General features: G+C 45.8%; 1 protein-coding gene and 1 long non-coding RNA gene across 3 annotated transcripts; both read left to right on the top strand.

The window, feature by feature from the left end:
* The first annotated feature begins 195 nt into the window (after window positions 1–195).
* Window positions 196–16919, top strand: LOC108055447 (uncharacterized). Of its 2 annotated transcripts, none has more exons than XM_017138797.3 (8): window positions 196–1152; window positions 2992–3137; window positions 3198–3527; window positions 3589–3847; window positions 4622–5704; window positions 6478–8981; window positions 9531–15363; window positions 16096–16919. In XM_017138797.3, exons 1-8 carry the CDS (start codon window positions 546–548, stop codon window positions 16524–16526), a joined length of 11193 nt encoding a protein of 3730 aa, XP_016994286.2. In that variant the 5' UTR covers window positions 196–545; the 3' UTR covers window positions 16527–16919. The 2 variants fall into 2 exon arrangements, with proteins under 2 accessions (XP_016994286.2, XP_070068708.1); XM_070212607.1 differs by lacking the exon at window positions 196–1152 and adding an exon at window positions 2135–2171.
* Window positions 16920–17181: 262 nt separating this feature from the next.
* On the top strand, window positions 17182–19392 carry LOC138911973 (uncharacterized). The gene is made up of 3 exons (XR_011417607.1): window positions 17182–18223; window positions 18280–18705; window positions 18774–19392. It is a non-coding gene; the product is annotated as an uncharacterized lncRNA (long non-coding RNA).
* The last annotated feature ends 114 nt before the right edge of the window (window positions 19393–19506 follow it).

Genomic DNA, 19506 nt, shown 5'->3' with positions numbered 1-19506 from the left:
TCGCGGTGTCCCGAACCTGATTTTCGAAATTTGAAAAAGGAACACTTAACCATTTTTTGAAATTAAAAAACTATTCCGAAAGCTCCCCTTGCGATAGTTAAGCTTCCGCATCGATAAGCCCCACGCACCTGTCATCGATAACTGGCTGCAGTGGCTCCACCGCTAAGTGCGCCCCACAAACAGTTTGTTGTTGTGTCTCGCTGGACGTTTCGTTCGTCGCGCGTTCGGGAGCGAAAGGAAGCGTAAAATGGTCAATATCCAACCGCCGCCCAGAGCCAATAAGAATTGCAATTGCCGAGCAGTTGCGGAGTGCCATGTGTGAATTGTGCGGGTCGCAGGAGTTGGAAAATGCGAATGCCGCAGGACAATAGCAACAATGCCAGTTCGATACATACACATAGTCGAGGGCCGATGAAAAACTGGTATATAAAAGACGCCAAAAGCTTGCGAAAAAGAGAGCAAACGCGCCCTTAACTCGGCTGCAGGACAACAAAAAAGGCGAAAGAGGAGCAGGAGCAGGATAAACAGCAGGCAAACCGTCCGTGATGTCACAACAACACCCCCATCACGCCCACCCCCACCCCCACCACTACGCCCACCCCCACTATCCGCCCCCTGCGACGCCCATGTCCCTGCAGCAACAAACGCAGCAGCAGCCGTCGCAACAGCAGCAGCACGCCAATTGGTACTCACATGTTGCTTCCTACCCCACACCCCACTCGGCCTTCGGCCCCGCCCCCGCCCCCTCCTGCAAGGCCACCAGCAGCAACAACAACAGTATCATGGGAGGCGGAGGGGGTGGCTATGGGCCGGGGGGTGGCAACGCGCAGGGTTATTATGGCGCCGCTGGCGGTGGCCTCAATGTCAGTGGGGCGGCGGTGGGTGGTGGGCCGAGCTACGGCCTTGGGGCCAATACAGTGGCATATGCCCACAACCAACTGCTGCAGTACCAGCAGCAGCAACAGCAACAGCAACAACAGCAACAGCAGCTACACCAGCAACTTCCGCAGCATCTCAGCCAACAAAGGTCCTATATGGGCCACGATATCATGACCGGCAGCTATCCCTATATCAAAAGCGAACCCATGGAGGCCTTCCAGCAGCCCCCCAATCCCATGGCCCCGCCCCCGGCTCCAGAAATATTAATAAAATGTAAGTTACTAGTGAATAATTATGATAACATTAGTTGAAACAGTAGTAATTTTATCCCGCCCTTAAATAAGGAACTTTTATAGTTTTTCTGTATACCTAAAAAGACTTTTCGAGAATCTTTAAATGTATTTATCCAGAAATATTAATAAAATGTGAGTTAGTAGTCAATAATTACAATAAAATTAAAACAGTAGTAATTTTATCCCGCCCTTAAATAAGGAACTTATATTTATGTGAGTTAGTAGTCAATAATTACAATAAAATTAAAACAGTCGTAATTTTATCCCGCCCTTAAATAAGGAACTTATATTTATGGTTTTTTGTATATACCTAGAAAGACTTTTCGAGAACCTTTAAATGTATTTATTCAGAAATATTAATAAAATGTGAGTTAGTAGTGAATAATTATAATAACATTAGTTAAAACAGTAGTAATTTTATCCCGCCCTTAAATATGGAACTTTTATGGTTTTTGTGTATACCTAAAAATATTTCTAGAGAACCTTTAAATGTATAATATTATAAACATTTAAAGTTTAGAGTTAAACAAAATGAAGGCTAGCCAGGAAAATATATAAAATGAACTCCTAATTATTCATTATTATTAATGCACTTAAAAATTACTTAATAATAATAAATAAATAAAAAATATATAAAAATGTATTAAATTTATTAAAATCTTCCAGGAAATTCATAAAACTTGAGCGCAAAATCCGTTTTGGCCATAGAAACAGATACAGAATAAACACACCAAACGCCAAACTTAGTTAAGAGCCATTTTCCTATAAGTAGCGTAATTTCAGCTCCATTTTGGCGTCGAATCAATAAAACGTTTGTTGAGTTTCGCTGAGGTTTGGCGCTTGTTTCGTTCGGATGGTTTTCGGATTCGGATTCGGTTCCATCGCTCGTCAACCTACGGCTCTGTATCTGTATCTCTGTATTCTGTTCGGTTCGGTTCCGTACCGTACAATTTTGTTCTGTTTGCGCGTCTCTCGGTATGTGCGAAAGTACGGTTGTCGGTATGTATCCATTTAGCAAATGTATACTCGGATAGATGCTTTATACTACCGGCGTAACCTATTCAGTTCGATTCGTACGCACACATATACCCGCCGTATACCCAATAAGTGTGCATATCATCTCCCCTTTTTCGTAGTTTTTGGAATGGGTTGACTGGGGGACTGTCTTCCAAGTCGCATCTTATGTAACGTGCTCCCCTAGACTAACCTGCAAATTATTGGTTCCGCACCGTACTCCCTGCACTACCAATTTGGTGGGCGAGTGGGCGGGGCGGAATCCAGAGAGTAAAACAAATATTATTAGGTACGCACAGAAAACAACGCCCGCCCAAAAACAATGATATGACTATAATTAATTATCTCAATGGTATTTCATATATGCAATTTTTCTTTGATATGATCCACACAAAAACATATACATATCTAAATAAAGCGAAAGTTAATAATTGATAATATAGGAAAGAAAAGTAAATATATTTTTCTACTTTTTGGTTAATCAATAAGTCCAAAACAATTGATGCTTTTTGTACACATAGTTCAAATGTTCAAAGGCCAAGTTGTACCATAAATAATGTAAATAGAAAAAGTATCTGTATCTGCAGAGCACCCGGTTATCTATAAATTTTGTGTAGGCGCTATTCACTCTTATCAGCAGCCAAAGGGGAGTTCAAAATAAAATTCGAAACCATAGAAACAAACAAAGGGTACAGAATTTTTCATCTCTGCGCAGAGTTTATTGAAATATTTACGTTTGCAGAAAAATATTTATTACAATGAATATAAAATTAATAAATAATGAAAAACATTTTTTTTTATATAGCGGAACCCATTGACGAACATTCCTACAAGTCCAACTATATAGACGACAACACGCCGTTTGCGGACTTTAGCAAGTTCAGCGAATTCAGCGAGGACATGTTGAGTCCTAAAGTGGAGCTGACCGTCAAGGATGAGTCCTACGGAAGGGTGAGTGTGATATACTTATGATCAGACAAATTAACTAAAATTTGAATTTTTATTTTTCAGAATACCAACAGCTTTCTGCGCCGCAAACAGCAATCGGATCGGAGTGCCGAAAGCTTGCCCATCTGCCAGCGCTGCAAGGAGGTCTTCTTCAAGAAGCAGGCTTACTTGCGTCACGTGGCCGAGAGCAATTGCGGGATGCAGGAGTACGACTTCAAGTGCAGCACCTGTCCCATGTCCTTCATGACCACCGAGGAGCTGCAGCGGCACAAGCAACACCACCGGGCAGACAGGTTCTTCTGCCACAAGTACTGCGGCAAGCACTTCGATACGATCGCCGAGTGCGAGGCGCACGAGTATATGCAGCACGAATACGATAGCTTTGTCTGCAATGTAGGAGAAATATTTTTTAGATTTTCTGAAACCCCTGTTTCATTGACTGTCCGTTTTGCAGATATGTTCTGGGACCTTCGCCACCCGTGAGCAGCTATACGCCCACCTGCCGCAACACAAGTTCCAGCAGCGCTTCGACTGTCCCATCTGCCGACTGTGGTATCAGACGGCTCTCGAGCTCCACGAACACCGTTTGGCCGCACCCTACTTCTGCGGCAAGTACTACACGGGGGCACAGTCATCCGCGGCCTCGCACTCGCAGCAGCAGCAGCACCAGACGAACTACAAGCTACAGGATTGCCATATGGCCACCATGGAAAGTAAGTTTAAAGGAAGGGAGTTACGCAAAGGGATATAAATTATGCCTACATGTCTCTAAATTCTATGCTATGAGCATTAGGGTGGTCCACATTCGTACGGTGCGCATTAAGGTATTTAAGGTATACCAAAATTAATTTCTAGGAAAAATCGCGTTTTAGGGTTTGCGAATTGGCTTCTAAGTTTATCACCCATACGCACTGTTGCCTTCGATCAAAAAGTCTTTTAATCAAAGATTATTTTGATGTTTTGCTCTCCCTTTTCTAACAAATTATTTCAAGGAAAATCATAATTTTACAAGACTAGAAACCAAATTCGAACTGTTATACGTGTCGTATGTGTAATTTTTAAGAAAACCTATAGAACGTTTCGTAAGGTCTAAATTTCGAAAAAAAATGTTTAGTTTTCACATACATTTTTTGCTCACTTTAATCTACCATATGAAGGGTTGAGGATGGGATTTCGTTTTTTTGAATGCCCTAATGTGCATACAGTAGGGCTTCCAAAGAAAAATATATATGTTTTTAAAATCTTTCCTAATTCTGATTTCCAAATCTAAATACATTTTCATGACACGAACAGATAACCACTTGACCCCTAAAAGATTTCATTTTAGAAAAGATATGTATGAGGGTCTGGATGGGATTGTTTATTAATTTACATTTAAATAGAGGCATATTTAAACCTATAAAGTACAAAAAAAGGATTAACAATATTATGTTACTTTTACACATGCTGATAAGTAAAATATTAACAAGCTTTTTTCTTCTTCACAGTGCCCACCGCCCCGCACCACAAACCGAACGCATCCAGCTCTTCCTTGCCGGCCACGGCTGCACTGAGTTCACTCCTGCAGCAGCGTCAGGCAAACGCCGATGGAGCAGCCATGTTTGCGGCTTCGGCACTCAAGAACGAGGTAAATGTAAAGCTGGAGCGCAGCTTTAGCAACTCGACCAGCGAGTCATCCTACAGCGTTCAGGAGAGTAGCTACAATAATGCCTACGGAAGCGATAGTTCAATCCATGGAGGAGCGATTGCTGGTCCACAGGCACACTCATCCACGCTGGACGACTCCGAGGACGCTCTGTGCTGTGTGCCGCTGTGCGGAGTGCGGAAGAGCACCAGCCCCACGCTGCAGTTCTTCACGTTCCCCAAGGACGAGAAGTACCTTAACCAGTGGCTGCACAATCTCAAGATGTTCCACATACCCGCCGCCAGCTACGCCAATTTCCGCATCTGCAGCATGCACTTCCCGAAGCGCTGTATCAACCGGTACTCCCTGTGCTATTGGGCAGTGCCCACGTTTAACCTGGGTCACGACGACGTGGCGAATCTCTATCAAAATCGGGAGCTGACCAACACCTTCACCACCGGCGAAGTAGCCCGTTGCAGCATGCCTCACTGCACCAGTCAGCGGGGCGAGAGCAACCTGAAGTTCTACAACTTTCCCAAGGACATCAAGAGCCTCATCAAGTGGTGCCAGAACGCCCGACTTCCTGTGCAGGCCAAGGAGCCGCGTCACTTCTGCAGCCGCCACTTTGAGGAGCGCTGCATCGGCAAGTTCCGGCTGAAGCCTTGGGCGGTACCCACTCTGCATCTGGGTGCCCAGTATGGCAAGATCCACGACAACCCCAAGAATCTGTATGTGGAGGAGAAGCGCTGCTGCCTCAACTTTTGCCGGCGCAGCCGTTCCTCTGACTTCAACATGTCGCTATATCGTTTTCCCAGGGATGAGGTGCTCCTGCGTCGCTGGTGCTACAATCTGCGCCTGGATCCGGGAGTGTATCGCGGGAAGAATCACAAAATATGCAGCGCCCACTTTATCAAAGAGGCTTTGGGTCTGCGGAAGCTATCACCGGGTAAGTCTTGATTGAGTTATTAATAGACCTCGGATTTTGTATATTTTTAAAGGATAAAGATAGATAAGTTCCGAAAACACAAAAGTTCTTTTCAATAAAAATATAGTTTAAAATTAACGGCATATTTTATTTTTTTTGCATATTTGCAAAAAAGCATATGCAAAATATAAAATTAACTCAGCTATTCAAGATTGACCATTTCATAGCCAACCTAATTTACCCGAAGAAAATTGTTTGTTCCTATTCGTAATTTCTGAGATATCTAATTTTTTCCCAAATTTAAGAAAACCCTATTTATATTTTCAACGAGTAGGCAAGAAGGGACAAAAATAGTAAAAGGGGCAGAATAGTTTTTGGCCCTGAAGGTTCCTTAGAAAACCAGAGGGCTGCATTAAAAATTTGAGCCTCCAGTTGTTTGCATATATTTTGCATATTTTGCATATTTTATGCATATATTTTTGCATATAATTTGCATATTTCCGATATGCATCCGAATTTATTACATTTGAAAAATATGACACCTATGTACAATGTACATTGTACATACCTAGAAATGTCCACACTCATGTTATGTTTCCAGTTATTTGTTTCTATGTTCTAAATTATGCGTTTTATAACCATTAAGTTGGTTGATCAACGCTATAAATAAAAATATGCTATATAAACCTAGAAATGTTGGTAAAAATCGGACCAAAAATGGACAAATATGCAACATCCGAGGTCTAGTTATTAATATGGAACAAGCAATTAATTTATTATTATTTACCTTGCAGGTGCTGTTCCCACACTTCACCTGGGTCACACGGACACCTTCAACATCTACGAGAACGAACTGTGGCCGCCGCCGACGCCCTCGAGCTCCCACAGCGGTGGCTTCCAGGCGCATCAGACGCCGCATCACCATTCGCAGCACTCGCTGCAACAGCATCTGCACAGCACCAAATCCTACCAGCGCCACTCGGCGGCATCCACATCTTCCTCGGCCAGTTCGGCGACCTCTCACTACGTTGATCCGGAGCTGAGTTCCTCTTACCTGGCCATGGGTGGATCCTCGGCGATGAATGTCAGCGACAGCATGGACATTTGCTGCGTGCCCAGTTGCGAGAGCAAGCGACACAACAACGAGAACATCACATTCCACACCATTCCGCGTCGGCCCGAGCAGATGCGCAAGTGGTGCCACAACCTAAAGATCCCAGAGGAAAAGATGCACAAGGGCATGCGGATCTGCAGTCTGCACTTCGAGTCCTACTGCATCGGCGGTTGTATGCGACCGTTTGCAGTGCCCACGCTCAATTTGGGCCACGATGAGGAGGATATTCATCGGAATCCGGACGTGATCAAGAAGCTGAATATCCGGGAAACCTGCTGCGTTTCCGTTTGCAAACGGAATCGAGACAGGGATCATGCAAATCTTCATCGCTTCCCGAGTAATGTCTCGCTGCTGACCAAGTGGTGTGGGAATCTCCAGCGGCCCGTTCCGGATGGCAGTAAACTATTCAACGACGCCATCTGTGAAGTGCACTTCGAGGATCGCTGCCTGCGCAACAAGAGGCTGGAGAAATGGGCGGTGCCTACTCTAATCCTGGGTCATGAGAATATCCCCTATCCTTTGCCCACACCCGAACAGGTCACCGAGTTCTATGCGCGACCCACGGCGCCCAACAATGGCGAGGAGCAGGGCGAGTGCTGCGTGGAGACCTGCAAGCGGAATCCCAGTGTGGACGACATCAAGCTTTATCGGCCGCCGGAGGAGGCTTCCGTGTTGGCCAAGTGGGCGCACAACCTGCAAACAGAGGCTACTAAGCTGACGAGCATGAGGATTTGCAATCTTCACTTCGAGGCACACTGCATAGGGAAACGGATGCGTCCTTGGGCAATACCCACACTGAATCTGGCTGGAAACATAGAGAATCTTTATGAGAATCCAGAGCATTCGATGCTGTACAAGCGACGAGCGCACACGAAAACCAAGCTGCCGGCTTCCGTGAAGCCCACCTGGGTGCCCAGGTGCTGTCTGCCGCATTGCCGCAAGGTTCGGGCGCTGCACAACGTTCAGCTCTATCGCTTCCCCAAGCTCAATCGCTCCACGCTGGCCAAGTGGTCGCACAATCTGCAGGTTCCCATGGTGGGCAGTGCCCAACGCAGGCTGTGTTCGGCTCACTTTGAACCACATGTGCTGAGCAAGAAGTGTCCGGTGCCGCTGGCGGTGCCCACACTGGATTTGAACTCCCCGCCTGGCTTGAAAATCTACCAGAATCCGGCCAAACTAAAAGCCAGCAAGCTGTGCCTGCAGCGCGTGTGCATAGTGGAGAGTTGCCGCAAGACGCGGGCGCAGGGCGTCCAGCTCTTCCGGCTGCCGCATAGTCCCACGCAGCTGCGCAAGTGGATGCACAACATCAAGACCCGTCCAAGGGCAGCGATGAGGGCGCAGTATCGCGTGTGTTCCCGCCACTTTGAGACGCATTCGTTTAATGGCCGCAGACTGAGTGCCGGGGCCATTCCCACACTGGAATTGGGTCACGACGACGAGGACATCTATCCCAACGAAGCGCAGGCCTTTGCGGACGAGCACTGCGTGGTGGAGGGCTGCGAGGCGTCGAAGGAACAGGCGGAGGTGCGCCTGTTCCGCTTTCCCACCGAAGACGACGATTTGCTGTGGAAGTGGTGCAACAATCTCAAGATGAACCCCGTGGATTGCACCGGGGTGCGGATATGCAACAAGCACTTCGAGGCGGACTGCATCGGACCCAAGCACCTGTACAAGTGGGCCATACCCACGGAGCAGCTGGGCCACGACGACGCCCAGATCGAGCTGATACCGAATCCCAAGCCGGAGGAGCGGTATGTGGATCCGGTGTTCAAGTGCATCGTGCCTACGTGTGGAAAGACGCGCCGCTTCGACGAGGTGCAGATGAACAGCTTCCCCAAGGACCCCGATCTCTTCCAGCGCTGGCAGCACAACCTGCGGCTGGAGCATCTTAATTTCCTGGAACGCGAGCGCTACAAGATCTGCAATGCCCACTTCGAGGACATTTGTATTGGCAAGACGCGACTGAACATAGGATCGATTCCTACTCTGGAGCTCGGTCACGACGAGACGGAGGATCTGTTCCAGGTAAATCCGGCGGAGCTGCAGAGTAACCTTTTCGGAAGGCAGCGGAGAATACACGATGAATCTGGTGGGATCAGCATCAAGCAGGAGCTCTCCGAGTCGGAAGACGTCAAGCCGGATTTGGAAACCTTGCAGGAAGCGAAAGAGTCGAGGACTAGACAGGTGAGTTCCCTGTCAGCACACGAAGAAAAAAAATCGCCTTGATTTTTAGAAAATCGCCTTTAATTTTTAGAAAAAAAATTTCTTTAAATCCAAAGTTTAATAAGAAGAAGAAAATAAAAATGGGGGAATCGGGAGTTATGCCGGTTACTCCCCTCTGACGGTGTTAGTGTTAGTTACCCAAATCTTAGTTTGTATTAAAATATAAAAAAAAATATAAAAAAAATATAAAGACGCAAAAAATGTCCGCCTCGACGTGGGATTGAACACACACTTTCCTAGCCTACCGATTGGGGAGATTTTCTAAGATGTAAGGCGATTTTTTTCTGAGTTTCAAAGATAAATTTCTGAAAAACAGGACATTTTTCTAAAGGTGGATAACTAGAGGTGCTGATCTAATCAGGGTAAATTTGTCTTATTTTTTAGAAAAATATTTCTGAACAACAGAAACGTTTTTTTAAATTTCAAGTTGATTTTCTAAAATTCAGGGCGATTTTTTTTCTGAGTGCAGGAGGAGAATGGTTAACCAATCCTGACTTGTTTACGTTACAGGTTAAATTCAAGAAAACCCTATCCGATTTAAAGTGCTGTGTGCACAGTTGCGGACGCAGTCGTCTGGAGCACGGAGCACGGCTCTTTCCGTTTCCCACCGGCAAGCAGCAGCACCTCAAGTGGCGTCACAATTTGCGCCTGGAGCCCGACGAGGTGGATCGGTCGACGCGGGTGTGCAGTGCCCACTTCAACCGGCGCTGCATTGACGGCAAGCAGCTGAGGAGTTGGGCCATGCCCACGCAGCAACTGGGCCACCAGGAGCAGCCGATCTACGAGAATCCCAAGAACATACCCGGGTTCTTCACGCCCACCTGCGCTCTGGGTCATTGCCGCAAACGGCGGAGCATCGACAACGATCTGCGCACCTACCGATATCCGAGAAGTGAGGAGCTACTTGAGAAATGGCGGGCCAATCTTCGGCTGACTCCGGATCAGTGTCGCGGCCGGATTTGTGCGGATCACTTTGAGGCCCAGGTGCGGGGCAAACTGAAGCTGAAGACGGGAGCGGTGCCTACACTAAAACTGGGCCATGATGAGGGCTTGGTCTTCGACAATGAGGCTATTAAGGTGGGCGAGGATGAGGAGGAACTGAAGCCCAAAAGGGAGCCACTCGACGAGGAGGAGGAGGAAGATGTGGAGGCTGAGACGGAGCACAATGAGCAGGAGGATATTGAAGATGAAGATGAGAGGGGCGACCACTACTTCGATCCACTTGAATTGGTCGAGACCTATGCCGAACATCCAACGGATGACGAAGCGGAATATTGTAGGGATGAAGAAATGGATGATCGAGAGGAGGAAGATCACTTCCTGCCGGATGTACCACCCACTCCTCCGATCCTCCCCCTGCGTCGCGAAAAGCCCGCCAACAATGTGACTCCCATTTGCTGCCTGAAGCATTGCCGAAAGGAGCGCACTGCCTTTCACCTGCTCAGCACCTTTGGTTTTCCCAAGGACCGCCGGCTGCTGCTCAAGTGGTGCGCCAATCTCCACCTGGATCCGGATGACTGCATCGGTCGGGTTTGCATTGAGCACTTCCAGCCGGAGGTGCTCGGTACCCGAAAGCTCAAGCAGAATGCGGTACCCACTTTGAATGTGGGTCACAATGAGCCACTCAGGTACTCGTGCAACGGAATGGATCGGGAGCAGGAGCAATCGCAGCCACAGCCTTCGGTTTTTCGGCTTTGGAGCCTGAAACACTGCCGCAAGAGGAAGCTAACAGAGCCGCCGGATATTCGGAAAAGCAAGTGGAACCCTGTGGAAGTGCAGACGATGCAGAGGCTGAAGATGGAGATTCAGTTAGAGAGGGAGATCAAGGTGGAGATGCAGATGGAGAGGGAATCAAAGACGAGGAATCCGAGGGAGAGTAAGCCGGAAAGATGTTGCATCAGCAGCTGCGGAAATGAGGATGTTGAGCAATTGCTTTCAATGCCTGATGATAGAAATCTCTCAAGAAAATGGCAACATAACCTGAAGCTTTCTATGGACACGGTTTTCAGGGATATTCGTGTTTGTCTGGAGCATTTTGAGGCGGAAGTTGTGGAAAACGGAAAGCTGACGGAGCAGGCAGTTCCCACCTTAAAACTGGAGCAAAAGAGTTACAACATCTACAGAAACAAAGGCTCTTGTTTGGTTATCGAATGCGAAAACTCTTCGTCGAGCTTGGTGGAGTTGCCTCAAAATATGCTGATAAGACACTCTTGGATTTCCCATCTAAATCTCCCTCTGATCACTGATGGTCTTCTATGTAATCTACACTTTATGAAGCTGTTTGAAGAGGTGTACTTACCCAAAGTTCTGGCCCCACAAGACTTGGATGACTTGCAGTGTTTAGCCGATGAAATGAAATGTGCTGTGCCTGAATGCTCCTCCAAAAATGATCTCAGGCTTACCCAGCTTCCCGAGAAGGAGCAAACGCTTTTCAAATGGCTACACAACACTAAAATGGCCTACGAGCAATCGAGGCATAAAAGCTATCGCATCTGTCTGCTGCACTTTGAGTCAGAGGTTCTAGAGTCGGATTACCCGAAACCCTGGGCTTTACCCACCTTGCATCTCAACCATGAGGACAAGATTCACTTGAATACCAGTCAAGAGTCACGCAGTGGAACTCCCAATAGCAATTCTAGGCTAACTCCGCTAACTCCTCTGAGAATCAAGACCGATCTCGCTTCGTTAAGCAGTCCCTGCGGTAGTGCAAGTCCCAGTCCTCGCGGCAGGATCAGGATATGTTGCATACCCACCTGTGGACAGTTTGGAAATAGCCAAGTACGGCTCTATCGCTTCCCCTCCGAGGAGCAAGCGTTGCTCCGTTGGCTGGTGAACACGAATCAGCAGCCTCGCCTCGTGGATCCCCAGGAGCTCTATGTGTGCCAATCGCACTTCGAACCGGATGCTATATGCAAGAAGCAACTACGCAGCTGGGCAGAGCCCACCTTGAACCTGGGACACGAAGGATATGTCATCCCGAATGCCAGGCACAATGGGAACATCGCCGATGGCCAGGACACCGAGCAGGCAATGGCGTTTATCCGGGAGCGCTATTGCTCAGTGTTGTCTTGTTTCCAAGCTGAAGGCAATGGAATAAGGCTCTATGAGTATCCCAAGGATATGGCCACAATACGAAAGTGGGCAGCCGCCTGCAGGCATCGCTCCATGCAGGCCAGCAGTCATGGATTCAAGGTGTGCCAGTCTCACTTTGCCCCAGAATGCTTTGAAACGCAGACTTTGGATTTGATTGAGGGATCGGTTCCCACTTTGGAGTTGACTAGAGATGATATTGAAAAGCACTGCTTGGTGGAGGGATGTGTAAAAGATGGAAATGGAGAACGCCTGCGTTACTACAAGGTGCCAAAGAATGCTGCTCAACTGGAAGCTTGGAGCAACAACCTCAAAATCAACTCCATGGATCTCCTCCAGGGAGAGCACCTCATCTGCGAGCGGCACTTCGAGTCCTTTTGCTTTGGGGCCTACAAAGGTTTGCGACCCGGAGCGCTTCCAACTCTTTTGCTTGGCAATGAGGAGGATGTCCAAATGCTGCCCAATCCCGCAAATCTCTGCCAGAGCAAAACGGAGGTTTGCTGTGCGCCCGGTTGCGAACGCATTTGGCAGCCTGGAGATCCTCCCTTCAGTGGATTTCCCAAACAATTCGTATTGGCCGACAAATGGATGTATAACCTCCGCTTAAGAGTTGCCAAGGAGCAGCTGGGCAGGCTGAAAGTCTGCAGTGCGCATTTCGAGTCCTCTCTCTTCGACAAAAGTGGTCTAATCTCGGGAGCGATACCCACCCTGGAATTAGGACACTCCTCGCCGGATATTTTCCAGACGGATCAGCAAAATCTGGGTAAAATCTTAAAGCCTTTTAAGAGAGAAATTACGGAGGTAACCTGCTGTTATCCCGAGTGCAAAGAGCTGTCTAAAAACCTTTCCTACAACTTGCCCCAAGAAGAGCCACTCAGAAGAGCTTGGCTTCGCCACTTGGACATCGAGGAGCCGGCGATCGGCCAGCTTTGCCCGCTGCATTACTGCATTCTCTATCAGCTGAGTGTCAAGAGTTTTCCCGAGCATGTGCCAAATCGATTCCTCGAGGATAATTACCACTCTGCTCGGAGCAACCGACGCGTGAGAATCGTTAGTTGCGCGGTTAAGGGATGTGATATGATCAGGCCAAGGGATAAGGTTCTCTTACACGGTTTGCCGCAGAGGAAAGACATCCTGAGGATGTGGGTGGAGAATGGCCAACTGGAGATTACGGAGCAGCAGCAGCAATATATGCTCAAGGTGTGTCGCAATCACTTTGAGTCACGCTGCACCTTCGACGATCGAAGGCTGCATCCATGGAGCGTTCCCACCCTGAACTTGCCAGGAGATCCCGTGCATCAGATTCCCACGAAAGAGGAGTGGCAGGAGATGACGCTTAAACTGAACCAGGAAGCAGGGACAATCAAGCAGGAGATGGAGGAGCTGGAGGAGGAGTTGCAGGAGGATAACTCCATGCTGGAACCCATTGTTCGCATGGAGCACTTCGAGTCCGAGGAGGAAGACTCGCAGATGCAGGCCCTGGAGGTGCTCCTGGAGGTGGGCCACGTTGAGCGCATGGACAGCTACGAGAAGGTGGACAAATCCTACACCACCGAGCATGCCCTCTACCAACCTACTGCCATTCGTAACCAGTACAATGCCAACCACTGCGCCGTCGAGGGATGCCAGGTGACTGTGGAGGACGTGGACGGTACCATCAAGCTGCACAGGTTCCCCGCCTCCTCGGAATCCGCCAGAAAGTGGATGCACAACACCCAAGTAGACATGGACGAGAAGTTCTGGTGGCGCTATCGCATTTGCAGCTACCATTTCGACCAGGAGTGCTTCCAGAGCGCCAGGATAAAGAAGGGGGCGATGCCCACGCTGCTCCTGGGACCAAAGAGACCGAATCAGGTGTTTGAGAATGAGTTCGCCTCGCAGGAGACAGAAGAGATGCACTTCCTACCAGCGGAGGCACTTCCTAGGGAGCAAAAGGTCCCCAAATTATGCCTACCTTCGCCGGCTCCTCCTCAAAAGTCCAGCAAGTTTTGTCAGGTGGAGGGATGTATGAATCACCTGACCACTGAGAACGTGACGCTGCACAAGTTTCCCCATTCCCAGGACATGTGCCTCAAGTGGCAGCACAACACGCAGGTGCCGTTCGATCCCCTCCACCGATGGCGCTATCGCATCTGCAGTGCCCACTTTCATCCGGTTTGCCTTCTAAACTTGCGTCTCGTCCATGGAAGTGTGCCCACCTTGAAGCTGGGAGCCAAGGCCCCCGCCGAGCTCTTTGACAACGACTTCGAGGCCATTAACCTCCGGCTGGACAAGAGATCGAGTTTAGAATCCAATAACATACAGATCAAGGAGGAAAAAGAGGAAGATGAGGATGCCATGCTGTTTCTGGAACCCGAATTGCAGCTGCACGAGGACCAAGAGGTCAGCCAGTCGAACTGGAAGAGCCAGCTGCGTCTGCCCGTTAAGCAGGAGAAGATCACCTACAACCAGGTGAAGTCCGGCTACGATAAGTGCTCGCTGGTCCACTGCCAGCGGCAGAGATCCCAGCACGGCGTTCACATCTACAAGTTTCCCAAGTCAAAACGCCAACAGGAGCGTTGGATGCACAACCTGCGCATCCGTTACGATGAGCGGCGGCCCTGGAAGTTTATGATCTGCAGCGTGCACTTCGAGCCGCACTGCATCAGCCTGAGGAAGCTGCGTCCCTGGGCGGTGCCCACGCTGGAACTGGGCGACAATGTGCCGGAGGAGATCTTCACGAACGAACAGTGCCAGGAGCTCAGCGCTGAGAGCGAAGGCGACGAGGAGGAGGATGGCCTGCAGGAGGACGACGACGAGGAGGAGGAGGATGAGTGCGATGAGGATATAGAGCCCGAGGTTCGCATCAAGCGAGAGCGACGTTCCAAGCTCGATCCCTGGCCGCCTGGCATCGTGCCGCCCTGGAAGGTCAAGCAGTGCTGCCTCCCCTACTGCCGCGCCTTCCGTGGCGAGGGCATCAAGCTCTTCCGGCTGCCCAACAACCGCACCTCAATCCGCAACTGGGAGCTGGCCACGGGCATGCTGTTCAAGGAGTCCCAGCGGAACACGCGTCTGATCTGCAGCCGCCACTTCGAGCCCGAGTTGATCGGGGTGAGGCGTCTCATGCGCAACGCCATCCCCACCAGGCATTTGAATCCTCAAGGAGTCGTGCAGGAATCTAAGAAAAAGATAGAACCACCCGTGCCCATCGCTACCTGTTGCATGGCCGACTGCCATCACAATGGAAATGTCAGGCTGCACAAGTTTCCCAGTGGTAAGTTGTGTTTCTACCTCAAATGGGAATTTTTAATTTCAATTTTATTGTTTTACTATTAAAAAATCTATTACAAATACATTTCAAAGATCATTTACATTACAATTGCTGTTTTAATTACATTACTATAACAATTTCAATTACAATTAATATTTTTTTATTTTTTATTTTATATATAATTTTTTTTTAATTCCGTTTACCATTATATTTTACTACTTTTGTTTTATGTGAGTGTGCTAAAGTGTTGTTTAAGATTAACACTAAATTTCAATTGCAACTAATATTTTTTTATGTTTTATTATATATAGATTTTTTTTTTATTTTGCTTTTTACTATTATATTTTACTTCTTTTGTTTATTGTGAGTGTGCTAAAGTGTTGTTTAAGTTTAACACTAAATTTCAATTACAACTAATATTTTTTTATTGTTTTTTATATTGTAAATTTATTTTTTTTTAATATAATATTTACTAGTTTTGTTTTATGTGAGTGTGCTAAAGTGTTGTTTAAATTTAACACTAAATTTGAAGTACAACTAATATTTTTTTATATTATATATAATTTTTTTTTTTTATGCCTTTTACTATTATATTTTTCTACTTTTGTTTTATGTGAGTGTGCTAAAGTGTTGTTTAAGTTGAACACTAAATTTTAATGTGCCAGTAATGGTTTTTAAGCAATGAGGCATAGAGTTCCAAATCCAGTGTATAACTTTTAATGTTTACTCTTAAAGATCCCGCACTGCTGAGACAGTGGTGCCAAGCACTCCGGCTGACGGACACTCAGCGATATCGGGGAAAACATATCTGCTCGGTCCACCTGCCCACCGACAAGACGATTAGCTGCGTTCTCTGCGGGGTGGACGACGTCCAGCTGCCGATGCTGGACTTTCCGGAGCAGCGCAATCAGCGCGCCAAGTGGTGCTACAATCTCAAGATCGAGGCCATACCAAAGTGGGACCACTCCAAGCACATCTGCTGTCGTCACTTCGAGTCGCATTGCTTCGAGCAGCCGGGTGAGCTGCGCTCGGGTGCGATTCCCACGCTGCATCTGAACCACGACGACACGAACATCTTCCTAAGCGACTACGCCACCGGTCCAATTAGCAATCGGATCAAGGACGAGCCGCTGGACAACGACAACGAGATGCTGCTGCTGGTTTAGTCTACCCACAAGGAATCATTTTAGTCTAGTTTTAGCTGTACCATTTTATAGACCTTTTTGTACATTCATTGTACCACAATGCCACATCACGTCTTCTAGTTTTACCATGTAGTCTCTACCGGTGATTTTAATGCGTTATTAATTCGTAAGTGGCCCAAGGAGAAGTTGCCATACAAAGAAAAAGAAAACAACACACAATGTTCCTTAAGTTTTTGTTTTTACTTTTTATACATACGTACTTTAACTGTGACAAGAAATGCGTTTTAGTTTCCACGATACCTATATATTAACTATAGATACATACATACTATGTAATATCCTTGAGCGTATATGTGTAGACATGTAGATGTCCCAATAATAGTTGGAGGTTTTCTAAATATACATATTAATGAAACTGAAGCTTGCTTTTTTCTGGGGGTTTTTAGAGTTATAAAAATAATTACTTTAGAAAACTAAACTATTCCTCGTATCTTTCAATTATATTTTCAGTTTTCCTTTTCTAACGGTTCATTCTGAAGCAAAATTTGAATTCGGGCGGGTTTTACGTAGGATATCCACATACAGAAGTACTCATCGTATAAAATTGGGAAATTCATCGCATAAAAGAGACAACCGAGTTGGCAGGGCAAACAGCTGATTATAATAATGCAATACAACGAAACAGAATTTAAGATTGTTAACTTTTGTAATTTATTAAAGAAAAACTAGAAAAAATCTAGAGTTTTAGTCAATGAACTTCTTTAAAGAACTTTATAATGAATCTGGAACAGAATTAAAAAACAGTGTATGGTTAACTATATAGTATAGGACCAACCAGAGGCTTATTGATGGCTCAGAACTTTAGAATGGAACCGGAAGAGGAGATCCTTGTAAGTGTGGACCGTCTGACAGAAAATGAATCCCAATCAGACGAGGACAAGGATCCATTTATGGATATCCTAGTTAAAGAGGAGCCCAGAATAGCGGATGAAATTCCATCAGACTATGAGCGAAATGATAATGATGCAGGATTTTCAGGCATAATGCCCACGAGCGAATTTAAATATGTTTCGGGATTCCGTAAAAACTCAAAATTACTGTTTTTCCCCAGTGTACAACAGTTGTTCAAGATCAAAAGTAAGACCGCCACCGATTCGCGTTATGTTTGCTATGTTGATAACTGCCACGCTTCTGTCAAAGTCTCAAAAAACATTTGCACTCAGCTTAACAATAGCCCCCACAATCATGAACCTCCAGAAGAATTGATCAAAAAATTAAACCTCCTCAATGCTGTTAAGGACCAGTGCGAAAAAAGCCTTAAACGGAAAGGTATAAAGGAAATTTTCGAAGAAGAGTGCCAGAAAGCTGGGGAATCTGCATCACTGGTGAATTTCCCAAAGATCAAAAGACAACTATTTAAAATACGAAGTCAAGGAATGAAAAGAAACCCAAAATCTCCAAGCGAAATCAAATTGCTATTCGAAAACAAAGATTTCCTGGCTGAATATGGCATATCCAAGCATAACCAAAAGACATTCTATCGGCAAACTATTTTGGAAGATAATTTTGCGTATACCATATTTCTATCACCGAGCATTTCAGAAATTATAAAAAACAATCCAGGCCAACGGGATTATTCGATTGATGGAAACTTTAGGATTGTACCATCTTGTGGATACAAAAAACTAATTGTTGTCCATTTTCATTTTGATGATCATGTAAGTAAATGTTATTTTCCTTTGGATCATATTGTAAAACTTTACTCTCTTTCAAGACTTATCCATTCATTTATATTTTGCTGTCAAGAAAGTCGAGGGAGGCATATGAACATATTTTTGGTAATATAAACCAAAACATTTTTCAATTTGAAGCCGCCAGTTTTAACACTGATCACGAATTGGATCTACGTATGGCGTTAACAGCATTATTTCCAAATGCCACTCTGAAGAGTTGCTGGTTTCATTATTGTCAAGTCCTAAGGCGAACGAGTTTAAAAATAAAAACCTTAGGATATACGCTAAAAACAAATGTTGACTGCTACAACTGGTACCGAAAGTTCCAATGTTTAGCATTGCTTGATCCAAAAAGCATAGAGCAAATGCTTGTGACTCTAAAATCTGAACTTCATTATTTGCCAAAAGTTTACCATGAAGTACTTCAAAGGTTTATGACATGTTTTGAAGAGGAATTTATGACTAAGGTGAGCTACGAATAATAGTAATAAAAGTAATAAGAATATAGGAATAACCTCTTTTAAACAATTTTTAGATCACTCCACAAGTATTTACTGTCTATGGTCAACAAATGAGGACAACAATTTCTTTGGAATCCTTTAACACATTGCTTGGACAAAAGCTACAGAAGCACTGTAGTTTTCACAAATTTCTGGAAGTGATACGAGATGAGGATCTCAGTGCATCAACTACTCTGAGTACCACTAGTCAAGGACTTCTAATTGCTATTACCGAAAAATGCAGCAATCAACGAATTAGGGAAAGACGGCTTCAGACATTAGTCGATCTGCTAAATAAGCAGAAAATATCAATTGATGATTTCTTCAAAACCATCGTCGATGAAGAAATCGAACTATTGCAAAGGGACTTTAATCCTGAAACCAGTGATTCTGATTTCGAGAATGGGCAAAATGAAAAGAAGAGTGATGAAGTTGAACCTAGGTGTACCCAAACGGTAGACTTCCTTAAGTGCATTATATGTAAGGATAAACCCAGGGATGTGGCCCTAATGCCATGTAGCCATTTTAAAATTTGTAAAAATTGTTTAGACGAAATTGGTAAAAAAGCTGACATTAATAACTCATCACTACTCTGTCCATATTGCAGTCAAATAGTTGTAAGTCACCTAAAAATTATACAATAAAAAATCAAATCAATTTGGTTGAACTTATTTTTAACGTTTTAATATTTGAGTTCTTATAAAGACTTTGTTTCATACTTACAAATTTGAAAAGAGCGGGTTTCATCTACTATTTGATGGTAATCGG

The sequence above is a fragment of the Drosophila takahashii genome, chromosome 2L, assembly GCF_030179915.1.
Source record: "Drosophila takahashii strain IR98-3 E-12201 chromosome 2L, DtakHiC1v2, whole genome shotgun sequence".
Classification (NCBI taxonomy): Eukaryota; Metazoa; Arthropoda; class Insecta; order Diptera; family Drosophilidae; genus Drosophila; species Drosophila takahashii.
This window is presented reverse-complemented; position numbering and strand designations above follow the sequence as displayed.